Source organism: Punctularia strigosozonata (genome assembly GCF_000264995.1).
Source record: "Punctularia strigosozonata HHB-11173 SS5 unplaced genomic scaffold PUNSTscaffold_4, whole genome shotgun sequence".
Lineage (NCBI taxonomy): Eukaryota > Fungi > Basidiomycota > Agaricomycetes > Corticiales > Punctulariaceae > Punctularia > Punctularia strigosozonata.
The window spans coordinates 1802114-1825531 of NW_006767436.1; the positions used below are offsets into that span (position 1 = coordinate 1802114).

At 53.2% G+C, this 23418-nt stretch overlaps 13 protein-coding genes across 13 annotated transcripts; 5 read left to right on the forward strand and 8 right to left on the reverse strand.

Moving 5' to 3' along the window:
- Positions 1 to 186: 186 nt before the first annotated feature.
- PUNSTDRAFT_51396 (uncharacterized protein) lies at positions 187 to 1182 on the reverse strand. Its single transcript, XM_007382272.1, has 3 exons — positions 682 to 1182; positions 508 to 621; positions 187 to 446 (listed from the first exon to the last, which is right to left on the reverse strand). The coding sequence occupies exons 1-3, from the start codon at positions 952 to 954 to the stop codon at positions 351 to 353; spliced, it is 483 nt and encodes a 160-aa protein (XP_007382334.1). The 5' UTR covers positions 955 to 1182; the 3' UTR covers positions 187 to 350.
- A 354-nt stretch (positions 1183 to 1536) lies between these two features.
- PUNSTDRAFT_51397 (uncharacterized protein) lies at positions 1537 to 2186 on the reverse strand. Its single transcript, XM_007382273.1, has one exon. The coding sequence runs from the start codon at positions 1860 to 1862 to the stop codon at positions 1614 to 1616; it is 249 nt and encodes an 82-aa protein (XP_007382335.1). The 5' UTR covers positions 1863 to 2186; the 3' UTR covers positions 1537 to 1613.
- A 1034-nt stretch (positions 2187 to 3220) lies between these two features.
- Positions 3221 to 5394, reverse strand: PUNSTDRAFT_100636 (uncharacterized protein). The gene is made up of 8 exons (XM_007382274.1): positions 5192 to 5394; positions 4954 to 5135; positions 4461 to 4900; positions 4311 to 4405; positions 4229 to 4257; positions 4019 to 4172; positions 3826 to 3964; positions 3221 to 3767 (listed from the first exon to the last, which is right to left on the reverse strand). Exons 1-8 carry the CDS (start codon positions 5334 to 5336, stop codon positions 3506 to 3508), a joined length of 1446 nt encoding a protein of 481 aa, XP_007382336.1. The 5' UTR covers positions 5337 to 5394; the 3' UTR covers positions 3221 to 3505.
- Positions 5395 to 7082: 1688 nt separating this feature from the next.
- Positions 7083 to 8017, reverse strand: PUNSTDRAFT_125497 (uncharacterized protein; the record flags this gene model as incomplete). The annotated part of the gene is made up of 1 exon (XM_007382275.1): positions 7083 to 8017. One exon carries the CDS (start codon positions 8015 to 8017, stop codon positions 7424 to 7426), a length of 594 nt encoding a protein of 197 aa, XP_007382337.1. The 3' UTR covers positions 7083 to 7423.
- A 226-nt stretch (positions 8018 to 8243) lies between these two features.
- PUNSTDRAFT_51401 (uncharacterized protein) lies at positions 8244 to 9451 on the forward strand. The gene is made up of 5 exons (XM_007382276.1): positions 8244 to 8524; positions 8588 to 8796; positions 8846 to 9014; positions 9069 to 9119; positions 9176 to 9451. The coding sequence occupies exons 1-5, from the start codon at positions 8306 to 8308 to the stop codon at positions 9248 to 9250; spliced, it is 723 nt and encodes a 240-aa protein (XP_007382338.1). The 5' UTR covers positions 8244 to 8305; the 3' UTR covers positions 9251 to 9451.
- Positions 9452 to 10893: 1442 nt separating this feature from the next.
- Positions 10894 to 12560, forward strand: PUNSTDRAFT_100641 (20S proteasome subunit). The gene is made up of 6 exons (XM_007382277.1): positions 10894 to 10917; positions 10969 to 11115; positions 11176 to 11279; positions 11331 to 11620; positions 11677 to 12261; positions 12320 to 12560. Exons 1-5 carry the CDS (start codon positions 10915 to 10917, stop codon positions 11970 to 11972), a joined length of 840 nt encoding a protein of 279 aa, XP_007382339.1. The 5' UTR covers positions 10894 to 10914; the 3' UTR covers positions 11973 to 12261; positions 12320 to 12560.
- A 112-nt stretch (positions 12561 to 12672) lies between these two features.
- Positions 12673 to 14043, forward strand: PUNSTDRAFT_100644 (Metallo-hydrolase/oxidoreductase; the record flags this gene model as incomplete). Its single annotated transcript, XM_007382278.1, has 3 exons — positions 12673 to 12992; positions 13047 to 13156; positions 13210 to 14043. Exons 1-3 carry the CDS (start codon positions 12791 to 12793, stop codon positions 14041 to 14043), a joined length of 1146 nt encoding a protein of 381 aa, XP_007382340.1. The 5' UTR covers positions 12673 to 12790.
- A 33-nt stretch (positions 14044 to 14076) lies between these two features.
- PUNSTDRAFT_142752 (uncharacterized protein) lies at positions 14077 to 15277 on the reverse strand (the record flags this gene model as incomplete). Its single annotated transcript, XM_007382279.1, has 3 exons — positions 14077 to 14703; positions 14763 to 15153; positions 15211 to 15277. 3 exons carry the CDS (start codon positions 15275 to 15277, stop codon positions 14094 to 14096), a joined length of 1068 nt encoding a protein of 355 aa, XP_007382341.1. The 3' UTR covers positions 14077 to 14093.
- A 213-nt stretch (positions 15278 to 15490) lies between these two features.
- On the forward strand, positions 15491 to 16118 carry PUNSTDRAFT_132900 (vacuolar transporter chaperone 1; the record flags this gene model as incomplete). The annotated part of the gene is made up of 5 exons (XM_007382280.1): positions 15491 to 15658; positions 15750 to 15786; positions 15844 to 15941; positions 15992 to 16016; positions 16069 to 16118. The coding sequence occupies 5 exons, from the start codon at positions 15491 to 15493 to the stop codon at positions 16116 to 16118; spliced, it is 378 nt and encodes a 125-aa protein (XP_007382342.1).
- Positions 16119 to 16445: 327 nt separating this feature from the next.
- Positions 16446 to 18209, reverse strand: PUNSTDRAFT_112632 (uncharacterized protein; the record flags this gene model as incomplete). The annotated part of the gene is made up of 6 exons (XM_007382281.1): positions 16446 to 16600; positions 16658 to 16795; positions 16846 to 17420; positions 17472 to 17716; positions 17778 to 17889; positions 17941 to 18209. The coding sequence occupies 6 exons, from the start codon at positions 18207 to 18209 to the stop codon at positions 16446 to 16448; spliced, it is 1494 nt and encodes a 497-aa protein (XP_007382343.1).
- Positions 18210 to 18629: 420 nt separating this feature from the next.
- Positions 18630 to 20067, reverse strand: PUNSTDRAFT_132902 (NAD(P)-binding protein; the record flags this gene model as incomplete). Its single annotated transcript, XM_007382282.1, has 8 exons — positions 18630 to 18791; positions 18847 to 19061; positions 19113 to 19161; positions 19211 to 19353; positions 19408 to 19558; positions 19621 to 19716; positions 19769 to 19965; positions 20031 to 20067. The coding sequence occupies 8 exons, from the start codon at positions 20065 to 20067 to the stop codon at positions 18630 to 18632; spliced, it is 1050 nt and encodes a 349-aa protein (XP_007382344.1).
- Positions 20068 to 20929: 862 nt separating this feature from the next.
- Positions 20930 to 21326, reverse strand: PUNSTDRAFT_65270 (bola-like protein; the record flags this gene model as incomplete). The annotated part of the gene is made up of 2 exons (XM_007382283.1): positions 20930 to 21108; positions 21155 to 21326. 2 exons carry the CDS (start codon positions 21324 to 21326, stop codon positions 20930 to 20932), a joined length of 351 nt encoding a protein of 116 aa, XP_007382345.1.
- A 237-nt stretch (positions 21327 to 21563) lies between these two features.
- Positions 21564 to 23092, forward strand: PUNSTDRAFT_63864 (cytochrome oxidase assembly; the record flags this gene model as incomplete). The annotated part of the gene is made up of 4 exons (XM_007382284.1): positions 21564 to 21955; positions 22008 to 22495; positions 22542 to 22729; positions 22778 to 23092. The coding sequence occupies 4 exons, from the start codon at positions 21564 to 21566 to the stop codon at positions 23090 to 23092; spliced, it is 1383 nt and encodes a 460-aa protein (XP_007382346.1).
- Positions 23093 to 23418: the final 326 nt, after the last annotated feature.

Consider the following 23418-nt stretch of genomic DNA (forward strand, 5'->3'; position numbering starts at 1 on the left):
TGTACAACGGCACCGTGCGTGCAAGTAAGACAAACGCGCAGGCTACATGCACAACGGCGAATAGAAGCATAGATATTTAGATAAAATTGATGGAAGGTGGAACGTCGGCGACTATTGCAGAGTTCATCACAGCGGTAAGGTCGATGTCGAGATGAGGTGTGTATAGATATTGTAGGCGATTGTGAGGGGGCGGAACATAGCGGTGTTGGTGTTGTACAGTGCGTGTGATGTCGTATCGTCATTCGAGTAGTGGCGTGTAACGGATCGTTGTCGAGATGGATGGAAGATGGCCATGCACGAAGAACAGACGAACGGGCCCGTCAGCCTGAGCTTTGTAGCGAAGAGGAGCGCTAGTAGGTCACCAGGAGCGGCTGCCACGTCCCGAGAGCCACTTCCTCGAGATGCTGAATCTTGACGCGCTCCCAGGACAGCGGGATTCGGTTCTTCTGTGATTCGCATTCATCGTGATCAGATCCGTGGACTTAGGGCAGCGTGCGAGTCACGAACCTCGAGGTAGTGCCGGCATGCCCTTGCCACGCGCCGCAGGAGCGTCTGAAGGTCCACCCGGCCACCATGACCGTCCACCGGGATGTCGTACGTCAAGGTCTTGTATCCAGTCCACTGACATATCCGTGTATGAGGAACTGATTCAGGACAGAGCCCAAATCGATGGGTACTTACCATCATCCTCAGCTTGATCTTGCTTCGATCGTCCACCTTGAGGTCGTAGAACGTGTACCTGGTCTGATTTGCGAGGGGCACGTTTGTCTCCGCCGCGCGGAGCGTCACCCCGCCGCGGAGGCTCGCCTTTGCCCTAAACTTGACGAGTTTGACCTTGCTTGAGCGCACTAAAAAGTTGGATCGCGCGCTGGGCGGGATTTGACTGATGTCCAGCCGTGACTTGGAGCCGTACGGCGATCCGTATGAGTATCCCGGCGAGGCGGTGCCGTACATTGTGTAACCCCCCGATGAGTATGAGGAATACGACGGGTGGCGGGAGTAGCTCCGCGAGTGTGAGTGCGAGCGGCGCGAATGCGAGCGGTGGGACGACCGGGATCGCCGACCGCCGTCGTCGAGATATACATAAGTCGGCTGACTGGAGGATAGCATTGAGGGATCGACGACGATAGTGTTGGTGTGTGATCTCGAGCGCGAGTGTGATCGATGGTAGCCTGGGCGAGGGGTGCGCGGGTAGGCGCCATTGGTGAAACTCCGCGAGCGATGCAGACCAGGCGTTTGGTAGGCAGGATCTTCGACGAATGCTTCAGAAGGTGTGTCAGTATGATCGCAAAGCGTGTCATTGGAACCGGATACAAACTCGCAGCAGGGTTATAGGGAGTTGAGTGGCCAGCAGAAGGTACATGGGGAGCCTGGTAGCCTTGCTCGTAATCATCAATGTAATCCTCCTCCGCAGGATACGTATACTGAGTATGCAACTGCGTCTGATTATATCCCTGAACTACGGCGTCAGCAATCAGGTCCGTCCAGGCAGCACTCAGGGCTTACTGGGTCCACATATTGATGGTGAGGTGAAAAGGAGACCCTGGACGTCTGGTAAGGGACACCTGGGCCAGGGGTGTGGGGATAGAGAGGTTGGGAATAGGAATGTGGGGTCATCCCGGGCCGTGGAGTGTACGCCATAGCTTGAGCTTGTGGTACTGAGGTTCTGCGATATACAGCAACAAGACGGTTCTGTGCCTGGTGCGGAGATTGAGTGCAACAGAGTAGACGGAAGACAGCGAAAGAGAAAACAGCAGTAACACGAGATCGGTCAGTCGAAGGGAAGAGCGAGCTCGGGCCTCGTCCCTTTTATATGCATGCCCATGGACCTGGGGAAGTGCATCGAGGGTGTGAACGTGCATCTGCCTCGAGGTTCGGTCGAGGATGCGTAGTTATGATCTTGTGGCTCACGTTCATTGTCCGTATTTGGTACAGAGAGCTGCCAATCCCGCCCGCTCTGCACCATTGTCCGTACACATAAGTAGAGGCTGTGTTCGAGGTTCCAGACCCAATCGCAGGGGAGCTCACACCAGCAAGGAGTATGCCGTCTTGATGTTGCCCTCCCAGTGATGCGACACCCCTAGAACCCTACGTCTGGAGAGTTCTGGCCACAAACTCAACGCGTGAGTGGAAAACGGCTTCGCTAACCAGAGCAGACGCATCCGGTAGCGCCAGGAGAGATTCCCGAAGTTGTTTCTGGGCCTCGAGGCAAACGTGAGTTGCACCGCCGCTTCCCGTCGCGTGAAAAGAGGAACGCACTCTTATGATTGTGATCGCAGTTGTGCAGACCTAATGGCCTTCGAGTCGGAAGTCATTTGGTAAACTGAAAGAAAAAGAAAGTACGAGGCAAACTGGTATACTATTGGCGTGAACGACCGGTACCATGTAAAGCTGCACAGTGCACCGCCACAGCTCGACGCTCCTGTCCACCATGGTCAATGGAAGCAAGCTTGTCTTGTTTTAGCGACACAAAACTCGCATCGACCTCGATCGATCGCGAGTGCGATCGTCCATGTAAGGTAGGCGAATAGAGGAACAGGAGAAACCTTCGATTGCTCGTCGAGAAGAACAAGTATATCGCGCATACCCTACCCGGCAATCTGACCCTGCACCATATCTACTGCGCATGCGGCCATGACGCACACCGTCACGGTCGGCAACTTGGGGAATGGGACTCAGATACGATGAGAACGGTGCATACATCGGCTCCCTTTATGCCAAACTTTCACCGGTACCCTTAAGCGCGTCCTATGAACGACACTGACAACACCCTCGAGCTTCTCGGCGTATATATGCTGGGACATGCAAGCTCACGCGTTCGGCTCGCGGATTCCGCTGATATGGACTCCACAGACCGCTTTCACAGCAAGCGAACGCTGTTCTTACGCTTGGAAGGACTGCACATGCAGGCTCTCGACTGGTCCTATAGCTATATACAGACTACTATCTGCCGATATAATTTCCGAGCAATGACGATCAATTCTACAACCCTTTAGATCTCTGGTAGTCTGATTTGGCCGAACGATGGAGGGACAAACATTCGAGGCAGAGGGACATCGCAGAGAAGGGGTTACAATCTCTCTCATATTGCCAACGCTCAGTCACCTCGTCGCGACCACTATGCAGTACTCGCCTATACTATGTCAGCTGCGCCTTTTGTCGTCCGTCAACTTGATTCCGACATCTTAAAACTGACACCATGAGTATTTCCTGTAAGTGGGCCATTTCACGGCCGGCACATCTGCATAGGGGTGATAGTGTACATACACTAATATACGTCTTCTGGTATCGTGTCATGAGGAGGTGAATAGATAGTAGTCACGTTGGTGATGTCCAAAGTAGAAGAATTATAGTACCTGACAATGTCAAAGCAGGGTAGAAAGCATGATAAAGTGGACTAGTGAAGATTAGACGGGCTACACGTGAATGAGTCGTAACATTGGACGTCGGCCAAGGATCCCGTTTAGATAGCGGACCCGCATCGAGAGGATTCTTGTCTGGTTGTCTATTGGTTTTTCTTCTGGCTGACAACCGAGCCGTTCAGGTCGATGCCGATGCCGCTTCCGTGCGGGCTCTCGGAGAGGCCCATGTGTAATGATGGCGGTGATGCAGTTGCATGGTCCTTCTTGGCGCTGAGTTCTGGCGAGTTGGGAAGGGAAGCAAGCTCATCGGTGGACATGCTCGGACTGGTACGTCCACTATGAGACCCTGATCTAGCAGTAGCCTCGGCGAGTTCCTTGCGGAGAGCCTCAAGTTCCTTCTCAAACCTGATGATGATCAAAAAAGATCAGAGCAGGAACGTCAGGGAACTAGGGCAATACTGACTTCCGGCCGAAAACTTCGATATAAAAACCCCCGCCATTCCACACTGAGACCGAGAAGATGAGAAGCAGGAACACGTTGCTCCAGATGGGGCTGTCATATAGCAGGAATACCGCTGGCAGCTCAGTGAGCACGCCGTAGACTTGACAACCAAAATCAGTAGTGCTGAATGGTGCATAAACGAAGCTGACCATACCAAGTTGTCCAAACATAAAGGCAGTCACGCGCTGTCCTGGCGGTATGCTGCACAGTGCGCGTCCGATGACGCCTCTCTTATCGTTCAAGAGAAATGAGAACGACGTAGTCCTCTCTCCGCTTTCGATCTTCTTGCGTCTGTCCACGAGCACGAACTAACGAGGAATGTGTGAATAACTGTGACTTGCGGTTCGACGCAAATGTTATTAACCTTCCAATACAACAATTGCCAAATAACATCTAAAGCATATTCAGCCATAAAGCTCATAGAACTCGTGAGACGGATGGCTCACAAATTAGGGAACTTAGTACCAATGCCCGTAGAGGTTGCAAGTGATGCAAATGGCGTAACGCTGGAAACCGTTCTGCAGCATTAGGGTAGAAATGCCTGAAGCCCAGGTTAGCTCCCCTCGATTTCGCCGCCCCTACCATATACAGCTTACCGTATGACAGTGAATGTGAACGGAGCATATATGTGGACGAAAAGGCTGGTGACTTTGTCAGAGTCATGGAAAACGAGACTGTTCCGCCAAGTAATGACTGCGCTAGCAAGAGAACCGTGCGATAGACAATAGCAAGCAACGAAGAGAGCCGTACTGTCGGGGAACAGCCAGATGTAGACGAAGTTGAGGATGGTAACATAGTAGCAGAGGTCGAACATGAAGTAATGCCATGCGCGCTTCTTATACCTGTACGCGCGCATGGGCAGGAGATAGGCGGCTTGAAGAGTGTATGATATGTGAATCCACTCCGGTGCCATGCCGAAGAGGAGGGCCGAGATGAGCAGAGACATGACACCGAAGAAGAATGTCAGTTTTTCGCGCGTTCGAATGACTTTGGCAGAGTGCCAGGCCTGAGCAAGCGACGTCATCCTCGTGGTCATCTAGCCACCATCGGTTAGTGCTATGACACCGACCCGCGATGGACTGTGCCAACCTTCAGCTTGACCTTCTGCAGTTCCCTGTCTAGGTCCTTCGCGACCAACTCTCCAGTCGGAGTTTTGATCAATGGTAGTTCGCGTAGGACATCTTCGGCGCGTGTCTTGAGCTTGTCTGTCTGCTTGGATAACCTGCGTTGTAACAAGTCCAGACGTGAATCAAAGAAGGTTTCCATGGTGTCTGCGGCGCGCTGGCGGCGTGAATACCATGCTCTGTCGATGATCACTGCTGCGAACCTAGGAGCGTGAAAGCACTCGTCCAATCACTATAGACATCCTCGCGTCGAAAACGCTCAAAAGGTAGCGAAAAGTAGCCCATCCCAACAGTAGGAGATTCCGAGCGGCCAGGTGACGGTGACGGTGGTCGAGACGGCACGGCCATGCTGGCTTTAGTGTTGATGAAGGTGTGGCCCGAGGCTTTGTTGTCGGTGTTGTCGACGGGAGAGTGATCGATTGTGGTGAAGATGCGTGGCTCGACGTCAGAGGCAACGCGCGTGTTTGTTCCACGCGTCCCAACGGCGGCGCAAGACGCTGAGCCACCTTATTTGGCTCGAACTGTCCTGAGACTGCAATCGGTTTTGGATGTTGTCCACAACAATGTCCCTGAAGCTGCTTCACCGTTGTGTCACTAGCCCCCGATGCGGCAGCGTTGCATTTTGCCTGTTGCCCAGCAGGTGTTACGGTACCGTTGACTGTGCACTACTACATTGTCGCCAACATTACATATTTGATCTTTTTTTTCTGAAGCCGACATGTCCAACCATGTCGATAGCTGTAATGCACTGAACGCTACAAGACTCAGAGAACCCGTATCACCTACCCTGGCCTCAAGAGCACCTACTTGGAGACAGTCAACCCAAGTTAGCTGTTGGCATGCTAACGTGAACAAGGTCAAACGTACATCTGAGACCTGAACCCTGTTCTCAACATGCCCAGTGACCAGGTGTTGACCATCAACCGGTGGACAGCGGTATAAGCCTGGGCGCTCGCATTCAATGGGTAGGCAGGGCGTCGATTATTCGCTCCCGTCCAACCAGCGCGGCAGGGTATATGGGCGCACTCTATCTACGACGTTGCGACCTCGCATCTTGGGTTCTGTTGAGTGTTGGTGAGAACGCAACCTCCACAGACGTGGAGGCCGTGCCACGGGCACGCCCAAGAACGACGTTATAAGGATATCGGCCAACCTCCCAAGGCTTGAAGATGATTCGGACGGAGGGTCGTTACGGCTTATGTGTTCACACAGGAATGAATTCTTGCGAATGAATCGCGAACTTTGGGCGCCGAATCCTCACTGCCATCGCCCGTTTTCCTCTTCCGGCCGAGAACGCAGTCAAGCGCTGCGGCGCAGAGGGTGGCTCGCGGGCAGGCCCCGCGCGAGAAGTAAGGAGAGTTCATTTTGAGCACGGCGACTTCCCTTGCGCTCGCATCCTTTGGCCCATCTCAGCGTTTCCTCGATATGCTGATAGAATTGTTGCAAATGGGTTAACATGCTTGCATGCGCTCGCCATCAAGCCCTAGATCAAGCAGTTCCATGTAGTTATTCGCAGAGATCGCTCGCGTCCGAGGTACAACTAAGGTGTGCAACGCGGTGAATAGCGGTGAATTGAGATCGTATCATGATTTTGGGATGCGGCCATGAGGGCAGTGCCTAAGTCCAGCGCACAGCGACTTCACGGTTCATCCGTTCCCTCGTTTACTGCAGAGGGTTCCAACGTTCCAACACGCTGGTCGATACGCCCCTTCCATATGTGATCACAGGATGAGAGCCTGACGAGAGCGAAGCAGTGCCACCGGGCTTCGAGCGGCTGTGTCGACGCGATGCACATGGACACAGCCCCTCAAGGCTAAATTTCGCCATCGTCCGGATAATCTGAGGCCCGGCTGTTCCAGTTTTAGGACCCTGCCGGTTGATACTACCTACCTACTCCTGGCTGAGCGTCGCTCAGACGTGCATTAGAGCGGATGGTGGCCCGGAATCTCGACTAGCGGCAACTAGCATGCATACATGAGGATCGGCGGACATACGAGCGTCATAGACATCACGAGGTACGGAGTTTGCTCATGCATGGCACAGATTCTGATGTGGATCTCAGCAACACTCTCATGAGAAGCAGAGAGCGATGGCGTGAAAGTGGTATTAGGCAATGTCATGCGTGGCGTCAAGAATACAAAGTACAACAGGATGCTAATATTCGTGCCAAAGGATGTTCGGTCAATTGAGGGTCGCAAGCGACCCGTGTGAACTAATAGCGCTCGGATGTGGATGTTCCCAGCGGGCGTTGAATGTTCGATCGAGGCGAATGTGCGATAGCGACATTTGGCGTCGATGATGGAATGGGGTTGTGCCGAACAGGCACCATTGAGCGACGGTTCGCGACGGTGCTCTGAACCCGGTGGGCGTTGCGCGTGCTCCTGAGAGCCTTCCTTCCAGATTACCAGTTTCCTTCCCCTTCCCCTTCTGTGAGGCTACGCCGCTCGGACTAGTATCTCGTCGATCATATCCCAGTCAATCTCCAACTCCTCGTCGCTGTCAACGATGGGGGGCGACATCCGAGGCTCCGGACTGTGCGACCGTTCGGGCGTCGCGGGCACCGTAGGGAGAACGCGCACGTCCGAGTACCGTTTCGTCGGTGGAGATGCGGGGACGCTGGGTAGTCGCCTTACCCGTGAGGGCGAGGACGTGGGCGAGGACGTGGCGGAGGCGTAGGTGGGGGGCGGCACGTCGAACGTTGACGTTGGTACGAAGGGTAGAGGTCGTCTCCGCGAGGTCCTGGGGCCAAACTGCGGTGATGCGCATGAGCGTCGGTGGGGTGACCCGGGCAGGGTCGAGGGATCCATCGTTAAGAACGACAGGTGAGGCGGCGACGAGGAAGGGTAGGATGATTGTGAAGACGACGACGACGAGGTAGAGGAGACCGTGTTGATAGTCGAGATGGACGGTCGGTGGAGTATGCGGCCAGCGTCGTCGCGGAATGGGTCGTCGCGGTAGGACATGGCTGCGTATCCCCTAGACTGGGGAACGCCGATGTGGGAGTGGGCGCGCTGCGCGATGGTGGACATGGCTGGTGCTGGGTCGGGAGACGGGGAGAGCCGTGGGCTGAGGTGGACAGGCACTAAAGGTTTATGAAGCCGCCGACTCGCGCGGTGGAGGCAGAAGCAGGTGGATGGTATTTAGACCCGTGCCCGTATCAGGTCGCTATCTGCGAAGCTGATGAACGCATGCGCCAATGAGAAGATCACGGTGTTCTTTGATCTAACCTCCTGATGCCCACGGCACCCCGGTTGTCCCAATCCGTCCCCGCTAGATCTCCGGCGCTAGCCGAGATCACACCGCCACCCACGTCCATCATGCCCGCCGTCGATCTCGCTGAGGAGGAGCGGCTCGACGAGCTCGACCCTCTGCGCCATCTGCGCGACGACGACGAGCTCGTGCCATCCCAGCCGCATTCGGTCCAGAATGAACGGCTCACACTCTCCTTCCCCACCGCTGACAACGGACCCGTCCAAATCGAGCTTCTCGCGGACGCGAAACCCGGCTGTGGCGGGATTGCATGGCCAGCCGGAGAGGTCGGTCGTCTCGGTAGTTCTTGCTGTTCGGCGGCTAAGTTACAGCATTCGCACTGCCTTCAGGTTCTTTCGCGCTACATCTCTCGATGTGGACTTGGCGAAGCAAAGGAAATCTTGGAACTTGGCAGCGGGACTGGTCTCGTCGGCCTCGTCGCCGGCTCCTTGGGCGGTCGAGTATGGATCACCGACCAAGCGCCGTTGCTTGACATCATGCGATCCAACGTAGCACTCAATGGATTATCGTCATCCGTCTCGGTCGCCGAGCTTAACTGGTCTGCTGGCTCTTCCCCGTCATTCCCCTCGATCTCATCCTTGAACTAGGGGAGAATCGATACCTCCCGAGATACCTCGATCTTTGGACTTGCTTTTACTGGCTGATTGCGTGTATTTCGAGCCTGCGTTTCCGCTCTTGGTACAAACGTTGTGTGATCTAACATCGCCGGGCGATCCAAAGCCGAAAATACTCTTCTGCTACAAGAAACGCCGAAAGGTACCTTTCGATCTCCTCTTATGTCACTGAGCATTTTATTGATGCTGGGCTCAGGCAGATAAACGGTTCTTTACCCTGCTGAAGAAACACTTCGATTGGGAAGAGGCGAGCAAAATGGCACGACGTCCATCAGCTTGCGCCAACTCATAATTGCATTGCAGGTGGAGGGCGATCCCGACAAACAAACTTACAACCGCGAAGCAATCACACTGTTGCGCCTACGTCGACGTGGATGATGTACGGCGTACCAAGATATCGCTAGCATGATGGTTACCGTACCTTGCCTAAAATTACCACGTATGGCCAATGGTCATCACCGATCTGCAATATTGGCTCCACTCCGGTGTCTTTGACTTGATACGGGCCTGCTTACAGCCTTATCTTGTCGTAGGGTAATGCTCATATTGTATGATCGTCATCAAATGTGCAGATGGAGAACTCGATAAACTTGTTGGACTCGAGATGGACCCAATCACCCCGGTGATCGGTACGGATGCGAGGACCGCTTGGGTGACAGGAGTGCATGCAAAGAGACATACACAACACCAGACGCCAGTGCGCAATACCATCGAATCTGATTTGTGGCAGTGTCCACTTGGCTTCGCTGACTCGCATCATTCCATGTTTTGCTTGAACGCATGCGCAGGCGCCACCGAGCATCATGCGCGCGAGCTCCCGCCGTGGGACGTGCCCGCGAGCCGAGCATGTCACTGACTTCGAACTTGCGTTCCGTGATTCCGGTTATCCTGACATGTATAGCGACGAAGCAGGTCTGAAATTGCAAGGATATGTACAATGTAACATGCTTGTGACCGTCGGAGACCGCAAGGATCGACCGACGGATTGCACTGAATTCCATTAGGCAGAACCTTTATTATAAGTAGGGCCTTTCTCGAAGAAAGAGGGACCCTCAGGCCTCAGGTTAGTGCCATGGATTCGTGTTGGTGCTCCTTGAACGCCGAATACACGTTCCGAAACGAGTTACGGTCTCGTTCGGAACTATCACCATTGGCATTGGTAGGATTCATATATAATCACGTTGACAGCACAAACTTGGGTAGTAGCTTGCAGCGCATAGGCTCATCCAATCAGTACACAATCCCGCGATAAATCTGCAAAGACAATATGCGTCTTAAACTCTTGAGGGTACGCAAGAATGAGTTGGCGTGGATCGCCGAGGTTATGGTATACTAGTTGATCTAGACATCACTGAGGGCGTGCCGATCATGATCAACGTCTGCTATCCCACAGATCCTGACATTCACGAGCCGGTAGTTGTCTTGGAAACGCTGGGTCAAAAAGCGGTGGGGATATATGCAATGTAAGTGAGAATAAGTAGAACTTTGGGGTGAACATAAACATATGGTGGAGGATCTGTGGCTATTTTGCGACTCACTCTCATGCTTTACGCAAGCAAGCATGCGGCAACCCAGGAAATCGACGCTATCTCACCGCCTGCAAACGCTGAGCAGTATTGCTGATCGAATCAAGAGTGCACTCGATATTCGCTACACTCAGATATCACCGATTCAGCCGTGGTCTCTTGCATCTCTACTCCACATACCCTGCAGAGATCGGATAATTCCAAGCAGTCCAGATTCACGTCGAATGTGATAAGGCGCACATTAGAATATTATGTGCAACACAATGTGCAGCATCTCCATATCACGAGCGCTGATCCGACAGTCGTAATAAGAGGCAATGCATGAAGTTCCTGGAGAACGCGCAACTCTTCTGGCAACATGGATGGGCTGGCCTGGTAGCAGGAGGGATAAGATATACTTGGATGTGCCTATTTGGTGTCTATACAAGGTGTGCGCGCGTCGATTGCGTAAGCATATGTGCGCGTCCAGCCCGAACGCGTCAGCTTGCATGTTCACCGTCGTCCCTCTGCTCCATCATGGTAAATGATAACTCAGAGCTTCCCTCCACCAATGCCATCTAATTGGACCAGTTTAGAAACACATACGACTCTGATAACACCGTATTCTCGCCACAAGGACGTTTACACCAAGTAGAATATGCGGTAGAGGCCGTAAAGCAGGGATCCGCCGCGGTGGGCTTGCGATCGAAGACACATACCGTCCTGCTCGCGCTCAAGGTGAGACTATGCCATTTGTCGTTGATATGGCCGCACGCACTGCGCTGACATGTGTAATAGCGTTCCACTGGCGAGCTGGCTTCATACCAGCAGAAGATGTTCAGGATAGATGATCATGTCGGCATCGCTATTGCAGGCCTGACGTCCGACGCGAGGGTATTGAGGTGAGATCTGTCTTCTTCTCACATTGTTACTGGTTTTCGACGTCATTGCAGCAATTTCATGCGACAACAAGCGATGTCCGAGCGTATGGTGTTCAATCGCCCCATACCAGTCAACCGTCTCGTTTCTGCGATCGCCGACAAAGCGCAGGTCAACACGCAAGAGTATGGACGTAGGCCGTATGGCGTCGGCTTCCTCGTCATTGGCCAAGATCAGACTGGACCCCACCTTTACGAGTTCTCGCCGACCGGAACATCCTACGAGTACTACGCCATGTCCATCGGTGCACGAAGTCAGAGTGCAAAAACATACCTTGAGAAACATTACGAGAGTTTCATGGATGGTATGCGTGCTCGTTTCTACAAGTCTACGATATTTATACAATTCCGCCTCCGGTAGCTTCACTGGAAGACCTCATCCGACATGGCCTACATGCTTTGCGGGAAACCTTGCAACAAGACAAGGAGTTGACAATCAACAACACGTCTATCGGCATAGTTGGTCCCGCGGGTGTGCATGAAAGAGGAGTGTCGCCGAGTGGACCTTTCCGGATCCTCGAGGGAGACACCATTGACGTCTACCTCCAGAGTATGCAGCCAAAGGAGGGACCTGAGGGACCTGCCGCTCCAGCGGCACAGCCTGCTGCGGCTACTGAAGCAGCAGGCTCAGACGAAGACGTTCAGATGGTCGAGTAGAGTGCTGTACGTATTCGGCTGTAGCTTCGGACTGTTGCGACTCTCTCGATGTCGCATGCGTGGCTTTCGGATTGTAGTGTACAGGTTATGATAGGCTCCGAATGGCGCCTCGCGTAAGAATGAACGATGAATTCCATATTGTCCAGCAAGAGAGAGATGTTCCCCGAAAGAGCCAGTGTTTGACGTTTAACGTGGTACAACGCCCAGTAGACCCGCCCCGCTCTTGAGGCCACGACCGCGAGCGGCCAATAGGCTGATTCCGACACAACTGAGCAAGAACCCGGCAAACCTATCGACAGAGCATCGTGACTGTTGTCTCCCGTATAGCATGGTGCACGGAGTCTCACCTGAAGAAAGCGACACGCGATATGGACCGTTCCTCCATCGCGGAGCGCGAGGAGGCAAAGATCGTCCTAAGCACCGCCGGCGTCACCGGAAATCGGCGCTTGGGTGGTGTGTGTGGCGGCTGGTTCGCTGCAGGGATGCCAGTCACTGTTGACGACGTCGCAGAACGAGGTGGCATCGGAGGTAGACTTGCGGAAGGTAAGAAATTCAGGATGCATAAACGCGTCTTTTGCTCTCAGTCATCCGAAGGCTGTCCGCAGGTTCAGACACACGCAGGGACTACGGAACTGCATGGATCTGGCTGCTCCGAAGAGTGACTGTGGTTCTGGTCGTCTATGACTCACGTAGCGCTGAAGGGTACACTGGGGACCTTTGCGAACTACTATGGGCGCTGGCTCTCGTACAGACTACATGCCTCTGCCACTACCCTGAGCTGCAGCAAACCGCCTATTCAACAAACCCGCGCCCAGAGAATGTCTCTCAATGCCGTCAACATCACTTTCCTCGGGACTGCGTCGGCCCAACCGTCATCGACACGCAATCATTCATCGCTCGCGTTGCGACTGAACGGTGATGTCTGGCTCTTTGACTGTGGGGAAGCAACCCAGCATCGTGTGCAGAAGAGCCAAGTGAAGATGGGCAAGATTCAGAAGGTTTTCATCACGCATCTGCATGGTACGTCTTCCTGTAGTCTCGGATCGCATCGTCTATTCACCGACGGTATTGCAGGGGATCATATATTTGGTCTCTTACCCCTGATGGCTGGAAGACTTAATGGTGCAGGTGGACTGGCTGATGGGGCGGAAGACCCTCGGTCGCAGGTGACGATCGATCAAGAGGTTCGTTGCGTGTTGGTGTACCTTGTTGCTTGCGGTGCACTGAAAGCAGACAGCCCCTTGAGATATACGGCCCTCTAGGCACACGGGCGTACGTCCGGAGCGGCCTGTTCTACACTCATACTCTGCTTGGCCACCCCTACGTTGTCCATGAGCTCCGCTTTCCGTCGGATCCTACGGACGACTACACTGTCTTGCCCCCACATACTGCTGAATTGCCTGGTCGGAACATCACAATGGAGGACGGAGCATGGCCAAACATTTTCGACGACGGCGTTGTCTCCGTCTCCTCCGCGCCGATCTTGCATTCCATCCCTTGCGTAGGGTACGTAGTCACAGAAGCACCAGTTCCGGGGAAGATGGACCCCGCCAAGTACGTGCCGCATCTCAAGCGGACAAAGACGCCTATGTCTGCTATGACTCGCCTCCAGCGAGGAGAGACGATCGAACTCGCGGATGGCTCGGTCCTGCAAGGTCCAAAGAGGAGACGAGGGCGAAAGATCGCCATCCTGGGCGATACCTTCGATCCTTCTCCCATCGCCGGTTTGGCTGCTGGTGCCGACATCCTGATACATGAAGCGACCAACGCTTATCTCCCAGGCATTGATATGGACACGAAGGAGGACGAGACGCTCGCCGGAGTTGAGGAGCGGACGAAATCCCGTGGTCACTCGACACCACAGATGGCGGGCAAGTTCGCTACGAAGATCGGCGCACACAAGCTGGTGCTAAACCATTTCTCTGCTCGATATCGAGGTGATGATGACGTCGCCGAAGAGGCAGGCCGCATCATGAGGGCCATCAGAGATCTGGCGGCAGGCGCATTTGGTGGGGACGTTGTATGCGCTCGCGACTTCATGAGCTTCGATGTCAGCATACCGACAGTATGATGCAATATAGTGATACAATGAGATATCCCCCTCGGAAAAGACTTATATTCTCAATCGTCCGGAGGTTCAGACAGCTCGCTACTCGCGTCTGTTGCTTCGCCTTCTTCCGGTTCCTCATCTTCCGCCGCCTTTTTCTTCGCCCTCCGTGATTCCCTCCTTTCTTCGCCATCTTCCGCAACTTCCCCCATCTCGATATCGTCGTCGTCGTCCACGAGTTTCCTGAATGGCATGGGCGAAAGAGACGGCGCAGCGGAACCCGAGGCTCCCGATGCGGTCGAGCGTATCCTGAGTAACCGATTCGTCGCCGCAACCGAGCCGGGCGAGAAGGGTTTAGCATAAGGGTTCATAGAATTCGCCGTAGTCGTAGAGGGTGGACCATCGGAGGAGGAGTCTTCTCCATCTTCTTTTTCCTCTCTTATGGCACCTACTTCGGGTGTTTCCTGCTTTTGGGCTGACCCGTGGTCCCCTGACGTTCCGTCTGGGGTAGGTGTACCAGTTCGCGATGTTCCTAAATCAGCTCCGTCCTTTCCAAGCAGACGAAGGGAGGAGAGGTCGGCGACAACATCATGGATGGCATCTCTTTGGGCCTGCAATGTCTTTTCCTGGGCTTCGTGCTCAAGATGGATGGTCGCCATATCACTCTCGAGAGACGCGATTGTCCTGGCGATATCATGAGATACCGAAATTGGGCGCAGAAAGCGTGAAGACGTTCGACATACTCCTGCAGTTCATCTCGGCTGGGGAGGGCGTTAATCTTCTCTGCCACTTGGTCGTACTCCATCTTTCGCCTTCGCAGCATCTGAGCGTGCTCTAACGACGTCTTCAATTGCTCAATCTGACCACGTAGTTTGATGTGTTCGTCCGCTATCCGCTGTCTTTCCCTTCGGTATTCTTCCACCTGCCTCGCCTCTGCTTCACAGACCATCGAGCTCTTCTTGAGCTGTAGGTCGAACGAGGCAAGTTCCACCAGGAACGCGTCGCGTGCGTCATCCCTCGCACTTGAAATGCCTGGTACACTGTCTTTGGCGATGGCCGCATAGGTATGGAACTTCTTGATGACACGACGGAGAGCCCTTTCATCGTTCGTTATTCGGGTGTAGATGATTGCATCTGAGGTCGAGTAAGAGCCGTGTGCTTCGTGAAATCGCTAAGCGAGTTTGCTCGTACCTTCCTGCTCTGGAGTCATAGGTGGGGCAACGTATTGCTCAGCCAGTGCTGCACTGTCCGTCGCCATCCTCAGGCTCCGGGCAAACAAGAGACGGTGTGCAAGTTCAATGAGCTCACGGACACAGGATTCATTGAAAGCTGCTCCACGTGGGCGAGTGGCTGGGCTTACTCTTCGGAGCCCATGCACGTTCGTACCTTTGGGCTTCTTCGCGCTCTTGAGAGGCTCCTGGCTGCAGCATCACCTCTTCCTTCCTCACTTCCACCGACAGTCCCGGCCAGGATGTCGACACAACCCCTCCTACAGCGCACAGCTAACAAACGCATCGCGCTTCCCGTCCGCGTCGAGCCCAAGGTCTCCTTCGCCAATGAGCGCACCTTCCTCTCATGGCTACATTTCACGGTTGTTCTCGGAGGTTTGGCAGTGGGCCTCTTAAATTTTGGTGATAAGGTATGTACTACTGACTGTTGTCACACGACTTGTCTTCTTGCGGAAGGGATCGTTAGGGGGGACGGGCCATGCTCATGACATCGTTCCATAGGTCGGCAAGATCAGCGCTGCGATGTTTTCGGTGGTCGGTAAGTACGGAGTCGCCTTGCACACCGTTGGTTAACAAAGAACATCCGACACTTCAGCTATGGGCGTCATGCTTTATGCACTTTATCAATATCACTGGCGCGCTTCGTCCATTCGCAAAGGTGGAAGAGGGCCATACGACGACCGACTTGGGCCGGTGTGTACTCGCATAGTGTGTAAGGGGCATAGGCTGATTCGTGCATCCAGACCATACTGTGTTTGGCATTACTACGTAGGTTCTCTGCACCCTGTCTTGGACTTTCGCTGAGACATCGCTTCGCCAGTCGCTACTGTCGTCAACTTCGTTCTACGATTCACAGAGCCGAACCTCTAAAGGCGCCCATTCCCGGCCGCCTAGCGATTTCTCATACGACGTACATGTGCATTCGTTTCCGCATGCAGTCGCCAGCAACCTACGACAGGCTACGCACCCACTCGGACAAGGGTAGGATACTTGTTCGGCCATCTATCGCCGTATCTCTCTAGATACGAAGTGTCCCCTGAACGTCATCTCTCGATTACTTCCTTTGTCTTGTGTGTATACACGGTTGTCTGTGAACAATGCAGACATACTGTACATTATGTGTGACTGCGCCTATCCATGCTCTATATCATCCTGCACATTGTACTCTATATTCTCCGTCATTGTATCATCAGTCTGTCAGTGCACCACCACATCCCCTGGTTCCCCAACGAGCTTGTCTTTCCATCCGTAAGAATCATGAGTTCTGCTTTCAGATTTCACCACCTCCATTGGTCTTGTCCGTATATCCTGCATCTCGTCGCCAAGATGTAAGTTGGGCTGCTCTTCACCATCTAGTGCCCGCGTGAATTCCCCAAGCCCGGTACCAGTCATTATCATGAGCGACGTACTGTCCATGTCCATCTTACCGTCCAAGAAAGCCAGCACGAGCCTGTCGATTAGTTGTGCAAGCGGCAAGGCTGGTGTATCATTGAACCGGTCGGGTATCAGCAATGGAAAATCACTGAAAGAAATATGCTGCGCCCGTACTAAAGCGTACTGTTAGTCAAAAGCAACGTTGAATAGACAGAATTTGCACCAAGGGTCAACACTCTACCTCCCTTCCAATGTTTCACTGTCTTCCTCAAACGCTCGAAATGAGTTCTCCATAGCGTGAAACCCTCGCTCTGCAACACCAGGAGCTTCGGTGTCGCAATGGACGAGCCGAGTCTCGGCTGATACGGTACAGGGCCAGGATCCGGGATAGGTTCGAGCCATGGATCCTGAATCACGGCACTGCGTATAGGCAGAGTCTGATAGGCATCTGAACCGTCTGAAGAGAGTATAGATGGTGAAGGAGGCGGATGCGAAAGAACGGAGAAGACAGTCGCCCCGCCGAACGAATGCCCGGTGAGGACGAAGTCGTCGCAGTTCACCTGCGGAAGGGAATTAGTGTCGGATTTTCGATACCAGCTCGCCCAGTCTATTCGAGAGCCGTCGATAGTGCGCAATCCGTGGCTCGCTTCGCTTGCGGACGACGGGCGAGAGGCGGAAGGTGTCTCCAACGCGACTTTGAATGCCGAGTACGCAGCGTAAATTTCGTGGCGACGGAACTCTAACTGATCGTCTCGCAGTCGGAGAGGATCGCTGTTCATGTCCATTTCGGGCGGCCATCTACGAATATTGAGTCTCGTGAGCAGAATGAGTGTATGTGGGCGAACTCACATCACCTCCTCCGGTTTGATGTAGTACTTGGTATATATTTGGCCTGAATCCGACGAACGCGGAAACACTGCAGGGCCGCTGCCGTCACGGTGCTCAATGGCGAGAACTACCCGACCAGTAGAAGCCATGCGTTGACATATGTGACTGTATGTCGTTCGGCTGCCTGATAGCCCGTGTGAGAATATGACCAAAGGCCACGATTTATCTTCAGGAGCGAGCAGCGGTGCGTTCACATACACGGGGATCTACGACATTGAGCAGTCAGCGCCCACGGATCGTGATTCCTCGTTCAGCACTCGATATCACCTTGATGAACGACCCTCCGATGGTCAGCGCAGGTCGTATGACCGCACCGAGCCAAGCGGGATAAGGTGTACCACCAAAGTGGTGGTAACCTTCCAAAGTCTCGTGTATGGGCCTTACGGATTGTGAATCGAGCCGTAAGGAAAAGAACCCTCAAGTTACACACCGGATTAACCAGTCCAGCCCCCTTTTCGGCTTACTGGCGAGCCACCCAAGCCAGCCATGTCTGCCCTCGTCGGTTTGCGCGGGGTAGAATGCGGTGAATGCGATTTCCTCGAGCTTGAGTGCTGGTTGAATTTCGCCAAGAGCACTAGGTATAGCGCTCGTGGAACCCCTAACTCGCGAACTGCCAATTACTAGGGGCCGTTTCGCTTGTACTACGAAGGTGGTAGCGCCAACGGGGTAGGGCCCTACGATCTCGGGAAGACCGAGCATTGTTTGAAACTACAGGTCAAGGGAAGATTAATGGCAGTGGAGGACTCCCGGCAACTGTCCACTGGACGGCATTTGAGGATAAACATAGGCGGATGAGAACGCGATCCACTATGACGGGTTACGGGCGGTGCGATCGTGCATGACGATGTCAGCCCGGGTTAGCCGGACGGATCCTGTCCGGTGCCGTTCGCGTCCGAATCGGTCGCAGGTAGTCCAGAATGTAGGCCTACGATTCGCAGCATATTACTAGAGATGGTCAGCTACAGGTAACAACGGCGGGTGCAATCACAGGTTCATGCCTTAGATTAATCACCATGGTCGCGTCGTTGCAGCAGCACCAACTACACCAATTACACATCGGTACAATGATGATCTACGTTGCCGTTACGCAGATATATATACATAGGGGCTTCAGCGAGCTCATTTGAGCTTCATGTTCTCCAAGGATGCACCTTCCTTCACAATGCTCTCTACTTCTGCGTGGATGCTGGCAAGCATGTCCTCCGTCGTCTTGCGTGGCTTCCAACCGATGCTCTTCGCATGGTCCGCTCGGCAACGGCTATTACTTCCAAGGTACTTTGACTTGTGCGAGATATCAGCCACCGTCAAAGTATTGATCCAGATACATCCAGCTCACCCCATTGAAGTATTGTTGGATTTCTTCCTCGGTAAACGGCGTTGGCTCCGCAGTCTTTGCTTTACCCAGAGCAACTAGCGCTTCGCCTATGGCCTTACTGACATCTTTTAGCACGTGCTCTCCGTTTGCTCCGAAGTAGTAGCCATCTGTTCCATGGCCGCTATATGAAGGGTTCGCAACGACATAATCAAAGAGCACGATGTACAGGTCAGCGACTATCCTGCGGTCAGTACTGCGTCTAGCTTCGGAGTTACATGGCAATTCACCGTCGTCAATCCAAACATTCGGCCACATGTTCCTTCCTTCGCCAACCATCTGATTCAGGATAAGCATTCATGTTCATCGTATAACGCGGGAAGCCTACACCAGCAACACCGCGAGCAAGGCTTGTTTTGATGAGACTTGGGATTTGAATTGAGTGGGGGTTGGAAATGCCAGCATCGAATAGAGGACCTGTCGCTAGGCCCCAAATAGTCGAAGGCAAGACAATGTATGCCTTCAGGAATCCTATGAGACGTCACTCAAACAGTCCGCGCAAACCTACTGAGCAATGACACGCACCGGCCGCATCCGCGTCGAGTATCGCCAAGTCAACGTCGCGATGGATTTGTGTAGGAGCGAGCGAAGCCATCTGCAGAACATCGGAATCATGATAGACAATATCCGTGGAACGCTGTCCCTCCGCATTGTCACTCAGAACACCAGTTCCGGACTGAAGATATGAAGATAAGTTCAACAAGAGCACACCGCAAGAGATGATCTTGGATTTCTTACGGTATGTATCAGAATTGGGATATTGCCCGTCTTCTCATGCCGGAACTTAAGCCCGGCGAGGATGGCTTGAGCGGCACCGAGGTCATCGGCATCTGCCTATGTACGTGAAATCAGTGCACATTCGCATGATCCGATGCATGCGACTCACACACGCAAAGACTACGTCAGAGACCGTGGCAAGCTCTTGTAGAATGTGATGATCTGAGTAAGACCCCACTACCGCCTTTACCCCGAACGATTCAAATTTCTTCGCCTTCTCAGATGAACGAGTGAGCACAGTGATTTCAAGGAAATCCCTCTGGGAGTGGTGTAGCAAGCGCGTCAGAACAGAACCTCCGATGTATCCTATAAAACATTCAGTTTTAGCGAGTCCCGCGTCATCATACACGTAGTCCGAGTGCACTACGTACCAGTTGCTCCGGTGAAAAAAATCTTCGTTAACGACATGTCTTGTGGTGTAAGTGGTTAGCGCTTTGCTGCATGCAGAGTCATATCGCCTTATATCTGCAGGAAGATGAGCTTGGTAATGCGAGTAGTAGCTCATGACGTCATCTCTCTCTGCTTATCAAGTATCGAATCTCTACTTATCAAGCATCGCCTTTTTTCTAACACAGCCAAAGTATTTCATTACAAACTACATTTGTACAATTTTCTTTATGATGATTTATACTTCATCCTCAAATTGCTGTCCAAACGTGGTTTGCACTTACAATAAAAGTGTAGTAATATATCTAAATATGGTAGGTGACCTTCCATACGTAGACATAATGTACTTCTCTATTTCAAGTAAAGATCCAATTTTGACGGGGATTTTAACAATTGGTATCGATTTTCATAAAGAAAAATGTACAAACGTAGTTTGTAATGAAATACTCCGGCTGTGTAACTAACCCACCGCCGTTTCAAACCCTCGGAAAACTCTGCGCGTCCGCCCGTAAACGGCTGGACCGATCTATGGGCAGGCCATCTCCACAAAGAAGCGCAAAAAAGCACATTTCTCGCTCGACACACAGGGCACCCTCGAACGTGGAAGAACACTTCCCATGCTTACTTGGGCCCTCGAGCATAGCGCTATGTGAGACACAGTCGAGTACTATAGCTTGAATTTGTTCTTGGGGTAGTTGATCGTGCCTAGCGTTACAAGTGCAATGGAACAAGGTCGTGCGCGATAGATTGTAGGTATACTGATTAGCAAGTGCAGTAAGATACAGTGGGAGAGCTGACAAGCACCGTCAGATATGTTAAAGATGCAACAGAACGAGGGCGCACCATGCGAGAGCCATCGTGACTACTTTGGTATTGTCCTCAGCTAAACAACGGTCAGATCCGGAAGGTATATTGCTATCGGCGGAACTGTTACCTGCAGGCCGTGTATACCCTTGATCTCCTCCTTGAGCACGTCATTCACTAGGCGATGCTGCTTGACAATCGGTAGGCCTTTGAACGCGTCGCTCGCGATGGTAATCGCATAGAACGATCCACAACCACCTAGTATCATGAGCAGAGTAGTTCGCATAGTTGTATGTGTGCGTACCAGAAACGTCCTGAACGAGTAGCTCCGACGGCGAGAATCTATCCGTAAGCTTAGCATAGATAGTCCTTTCCCCGTCTGTCGTGAGGTCTGCAGGTGCAGAATAGCGTCTGGAAAACGACTGCCATGCTTGTGTTGAACACCGCGATCGAATAGCGCGTGCTATCGAGAACATTGTAGGCAGAGGTAGACAGGCCGAGGCCTGTGTCAGACGACGGTCGATCGCGTCGCGGCGCGAGTCTGGCCGAGCTGCAAATATTCACGATGACATTGGTCACTCGCATCGTCCACCACTCTTTCCCCTGGCTTTCTTCGTTTGAACCCCTAGAGCGCGCCAGCAATGCTTGCCAGGGCTGCTTGTCGGGCTTTACGGCCAGTGGAGTTGGTCGCGAGGAACACTAAGGATGCACCAATGCTCAACCTCTTCCGCCGCAACCGCTCCTCCCTAGTCGCCACGTTCAAGCGTCCAATATCAAGAGCTGGTGTTTGGGGCAAGTCCCAAACGCCCTCTCCCCTTGCGAGACAAGATTTACGCGGCCGTATCCTTGAGCCTCGCTTCTTCTCGTCCAACGCAGCCTCCGAGGAAACAGCTCCCCCACTGGCCCCTCCGATGGTGGGCCACTGGTTGTTATTATCCTCGACGCTCGTTTTTGCCGTCATCGTCGTAGGAGGCGTTACGCGGCTCACCGAGTCTGGTCTAAGCATCACGGAATGGCGTCCAATCACTGGTATTCTGCCCCCACTATCCGAAGATGCTTGGATGGAGGAATTCCGAAAGTACCAAGCTACCCCGGAATTCAAGATGTGAAGCTTCCTACGTTCACTACCTCTCACGAAATAGCTGAATCACTACTAGGCTCAATCATAATATCTCACTGGAGGAGTTCAAGAGCATCTTCTACATGGAATGGGGTCACCGAGTTTTGGGACGGGTGATTGGTATCACCTTCGTCCTTCCGTTCGCCTACTTCGGTCTCCGAAAGAAACTTCCTGCCCGACTCGTGGGCCGCTTGACGTTCCTCGGGGCGCTCATCGGCGTGCAGGGTATCATAGGTTGGTACATGGTCAAGTCCGGGCTTGAAGAATCGATCATGCATACTCCCGGCGCCGTACCCAGAGTATCGCAATACCGACTGGCAGCGCACCTTGGGACAGCATTCCTGTTGTACGCGGCGATGTTTTACGAGGGTTTGGCCATTTTGTTGGATTCTCGATATGCGCATGGCGGTCCATGGAGTGGAACGAAAGAATCATGGAGACGCGTACTCGAAAACCCTCTGGTCAAGCATTTCAAGCTCGGCGCAATAGGTTTGACTTGCCTTGTGTTCCTGACTGCACTCTCTGGTGGGCTTCTTCACTCTGCAATTGGTGTCATTCTGATCCATCCCAGGTGCTTTCGTCGCTGGCCTCGATGCTGGACTGGTGTACAATGAATTCCCTATGATGGGCAATCATATTGTACCACCGACAGATGAGCTGTTTGATCCCGCATACGCAAAATCTCCAGACCTCTCTGATCTGTGGTGGCGGAATCTCCTGGAAAATCCGACAACAGTGCAGTTTGATCATCGCGTGCTTGTGCGTCCGGTCACTAGCTTTTGAGGATGATCAGTAACGACTCTTTAGGCTATGACGACCTATGTATGCACTGGTATTCTGTTCGCCACGACACGCAGTCCGTCGTTGCGTAAAGCCTTACCGCCGGCTACTCGGCGAATGGCATCCGTTGCGTTTGGCATGGCGAACATTCAGGTCCTGCTTGGCATCTCTACGTTGCTCTACTTGGTCCCCGTCCCGCTGGCCGCAGCCCATCAAGCGGGCAGTGTTGCCTTGTTGACGACAGTAGTGCATACACTCCTGACGCTGAGAAAGCCTGGACGTTCGGCCCATTTTTGGAGACAAGTCTGGGAGAAGGGACAAGCAGGGTCCAAAGCTCGCTAATGCCTTCTTCGCACATGTATCTCTTTTCGTCTCGTAATGACCACCTCTCACTATCCAGGCAGCTATCCTCATCGCAACTTTCGGGCCGCATTTGCCTCCCTTAATCTCGGATCATCAGTGCCCTTTCCGACTACTTTTCCACTCCACATCCTTCTTCGTGGTTGGCACGCAAGTGAATGTGTCTGCGTCTGACAATCTTCTCCGACGAGCGGGTCGTGACGGGTGCAATACGGCTCGTAACGCACGGCAGCAAGTCATCGAATCTCAACACAGATGTATATACCAACGAGAGGTTCTTGGGTATGCGCATAGTCGTATGATAGCAG

What these genes read in the sequence shown, in the direction of transcription:
- PUNSTDRAFT_51396 (XM_007382272.1), bottom strand. Translation starts at nt 954, where the DNA reads ATGTACGGCACCGCCTCGCCGGGATACTCATACGGATCGCCGTACGGC. An exon ending in AGATCAAGCTGAGGATGATG is followed by an intron (nt 622 to 681) that starts GTAAGTACCCAT and finishes CGGATATGTCAG; the next exon opens with TGGACTGGATACAAGACCTT. An exon ending in CATGCCGGCACTACCTCGAG is followed by an intron (nt 447 to 507) that starts GTTCGTGACTCG and finishes TGCGAATCACAG; the next exon opens with AAGAACCGAATCCCGCTGTC.
- PUNSTDRAFT_51397 (XM_007382273.1), bottom strand. Translation starts at nt 1,862, where the DNA reads ATGCACGTTCACACCCTCGATGCACTTCCCCAGGTCCATGGGCATGCA.
- PUNSTDRAFT_100641 (XM_007382277.1), top strand. An exon ending in CCGTCCTGCTCGCGCTCAAG is followed by an intron (nt 11,116 to 11,175) that starts GTGAGACTATGC and finishes CATGTGTAATAG; the next exon opens with CGTTCCACTGGCGAGCTGGC. An exon ending in TCCGACGCGAGGGTATTGAG is followed by an intron (nt 11,280 to 11,330) that starts GTGAGATCTGTC and finishes ACGTCATTGCAG; the next exon opens with CAATTTCATGCGACAACAAG.
- PUNSTDRAFT_100636 (XM_007382274.1), bottom strand. Translation starts at nt 5,336, where the DNA reads ATGGCCGTGCCGTCTCGACCACCGTCACCGTCACCTGGCCGCTCGGAA. An exon ending in TTCACATTCACTGTCATACG is followed by an intron (nt 4,406 to 4,460) that starts GTAAGCTGTATA and finishes CCTGGGCTTCAG; the next exon opens with GCATTTCTACCCTAATGCTG. An exon ending in ATCGAAGTTTTCGGCCGGAA is followed by an intron (nt 3,768 to 3,825) that starts GTCAGTATTGCC and finishes GATCATCATCAG; the next exon opens with GTTTGAGAAGGAACTTGAGG.
- PUNSTDRAFT_51401 (XM_007382276.1), top strand. Translation starts at nt 8,306, where the DNA reads ATGCCCGCCGTCGATCTCGCTGAGGAGGAGCGGCTCGACGAGCTCGAC. An exon ending in TTGCATGGCCAGCCGGAGAG is followed by an intron (nt 8,525 to 8,587) that starts GTCGGTCGTCTC and finishes CACTGCCTTCAG; the next exon opens with GTTCTTTCGCGCTACATCTC. An exon ending in GCTACAAGAAACGCCGAAAG is followed by an intron (nt 9,015 to 9,068) that starts GTACCTTTCGAT and finishes TGCTGGGCTCAG; the next exon opens with GCAGATAAACGGTTCTTTAC.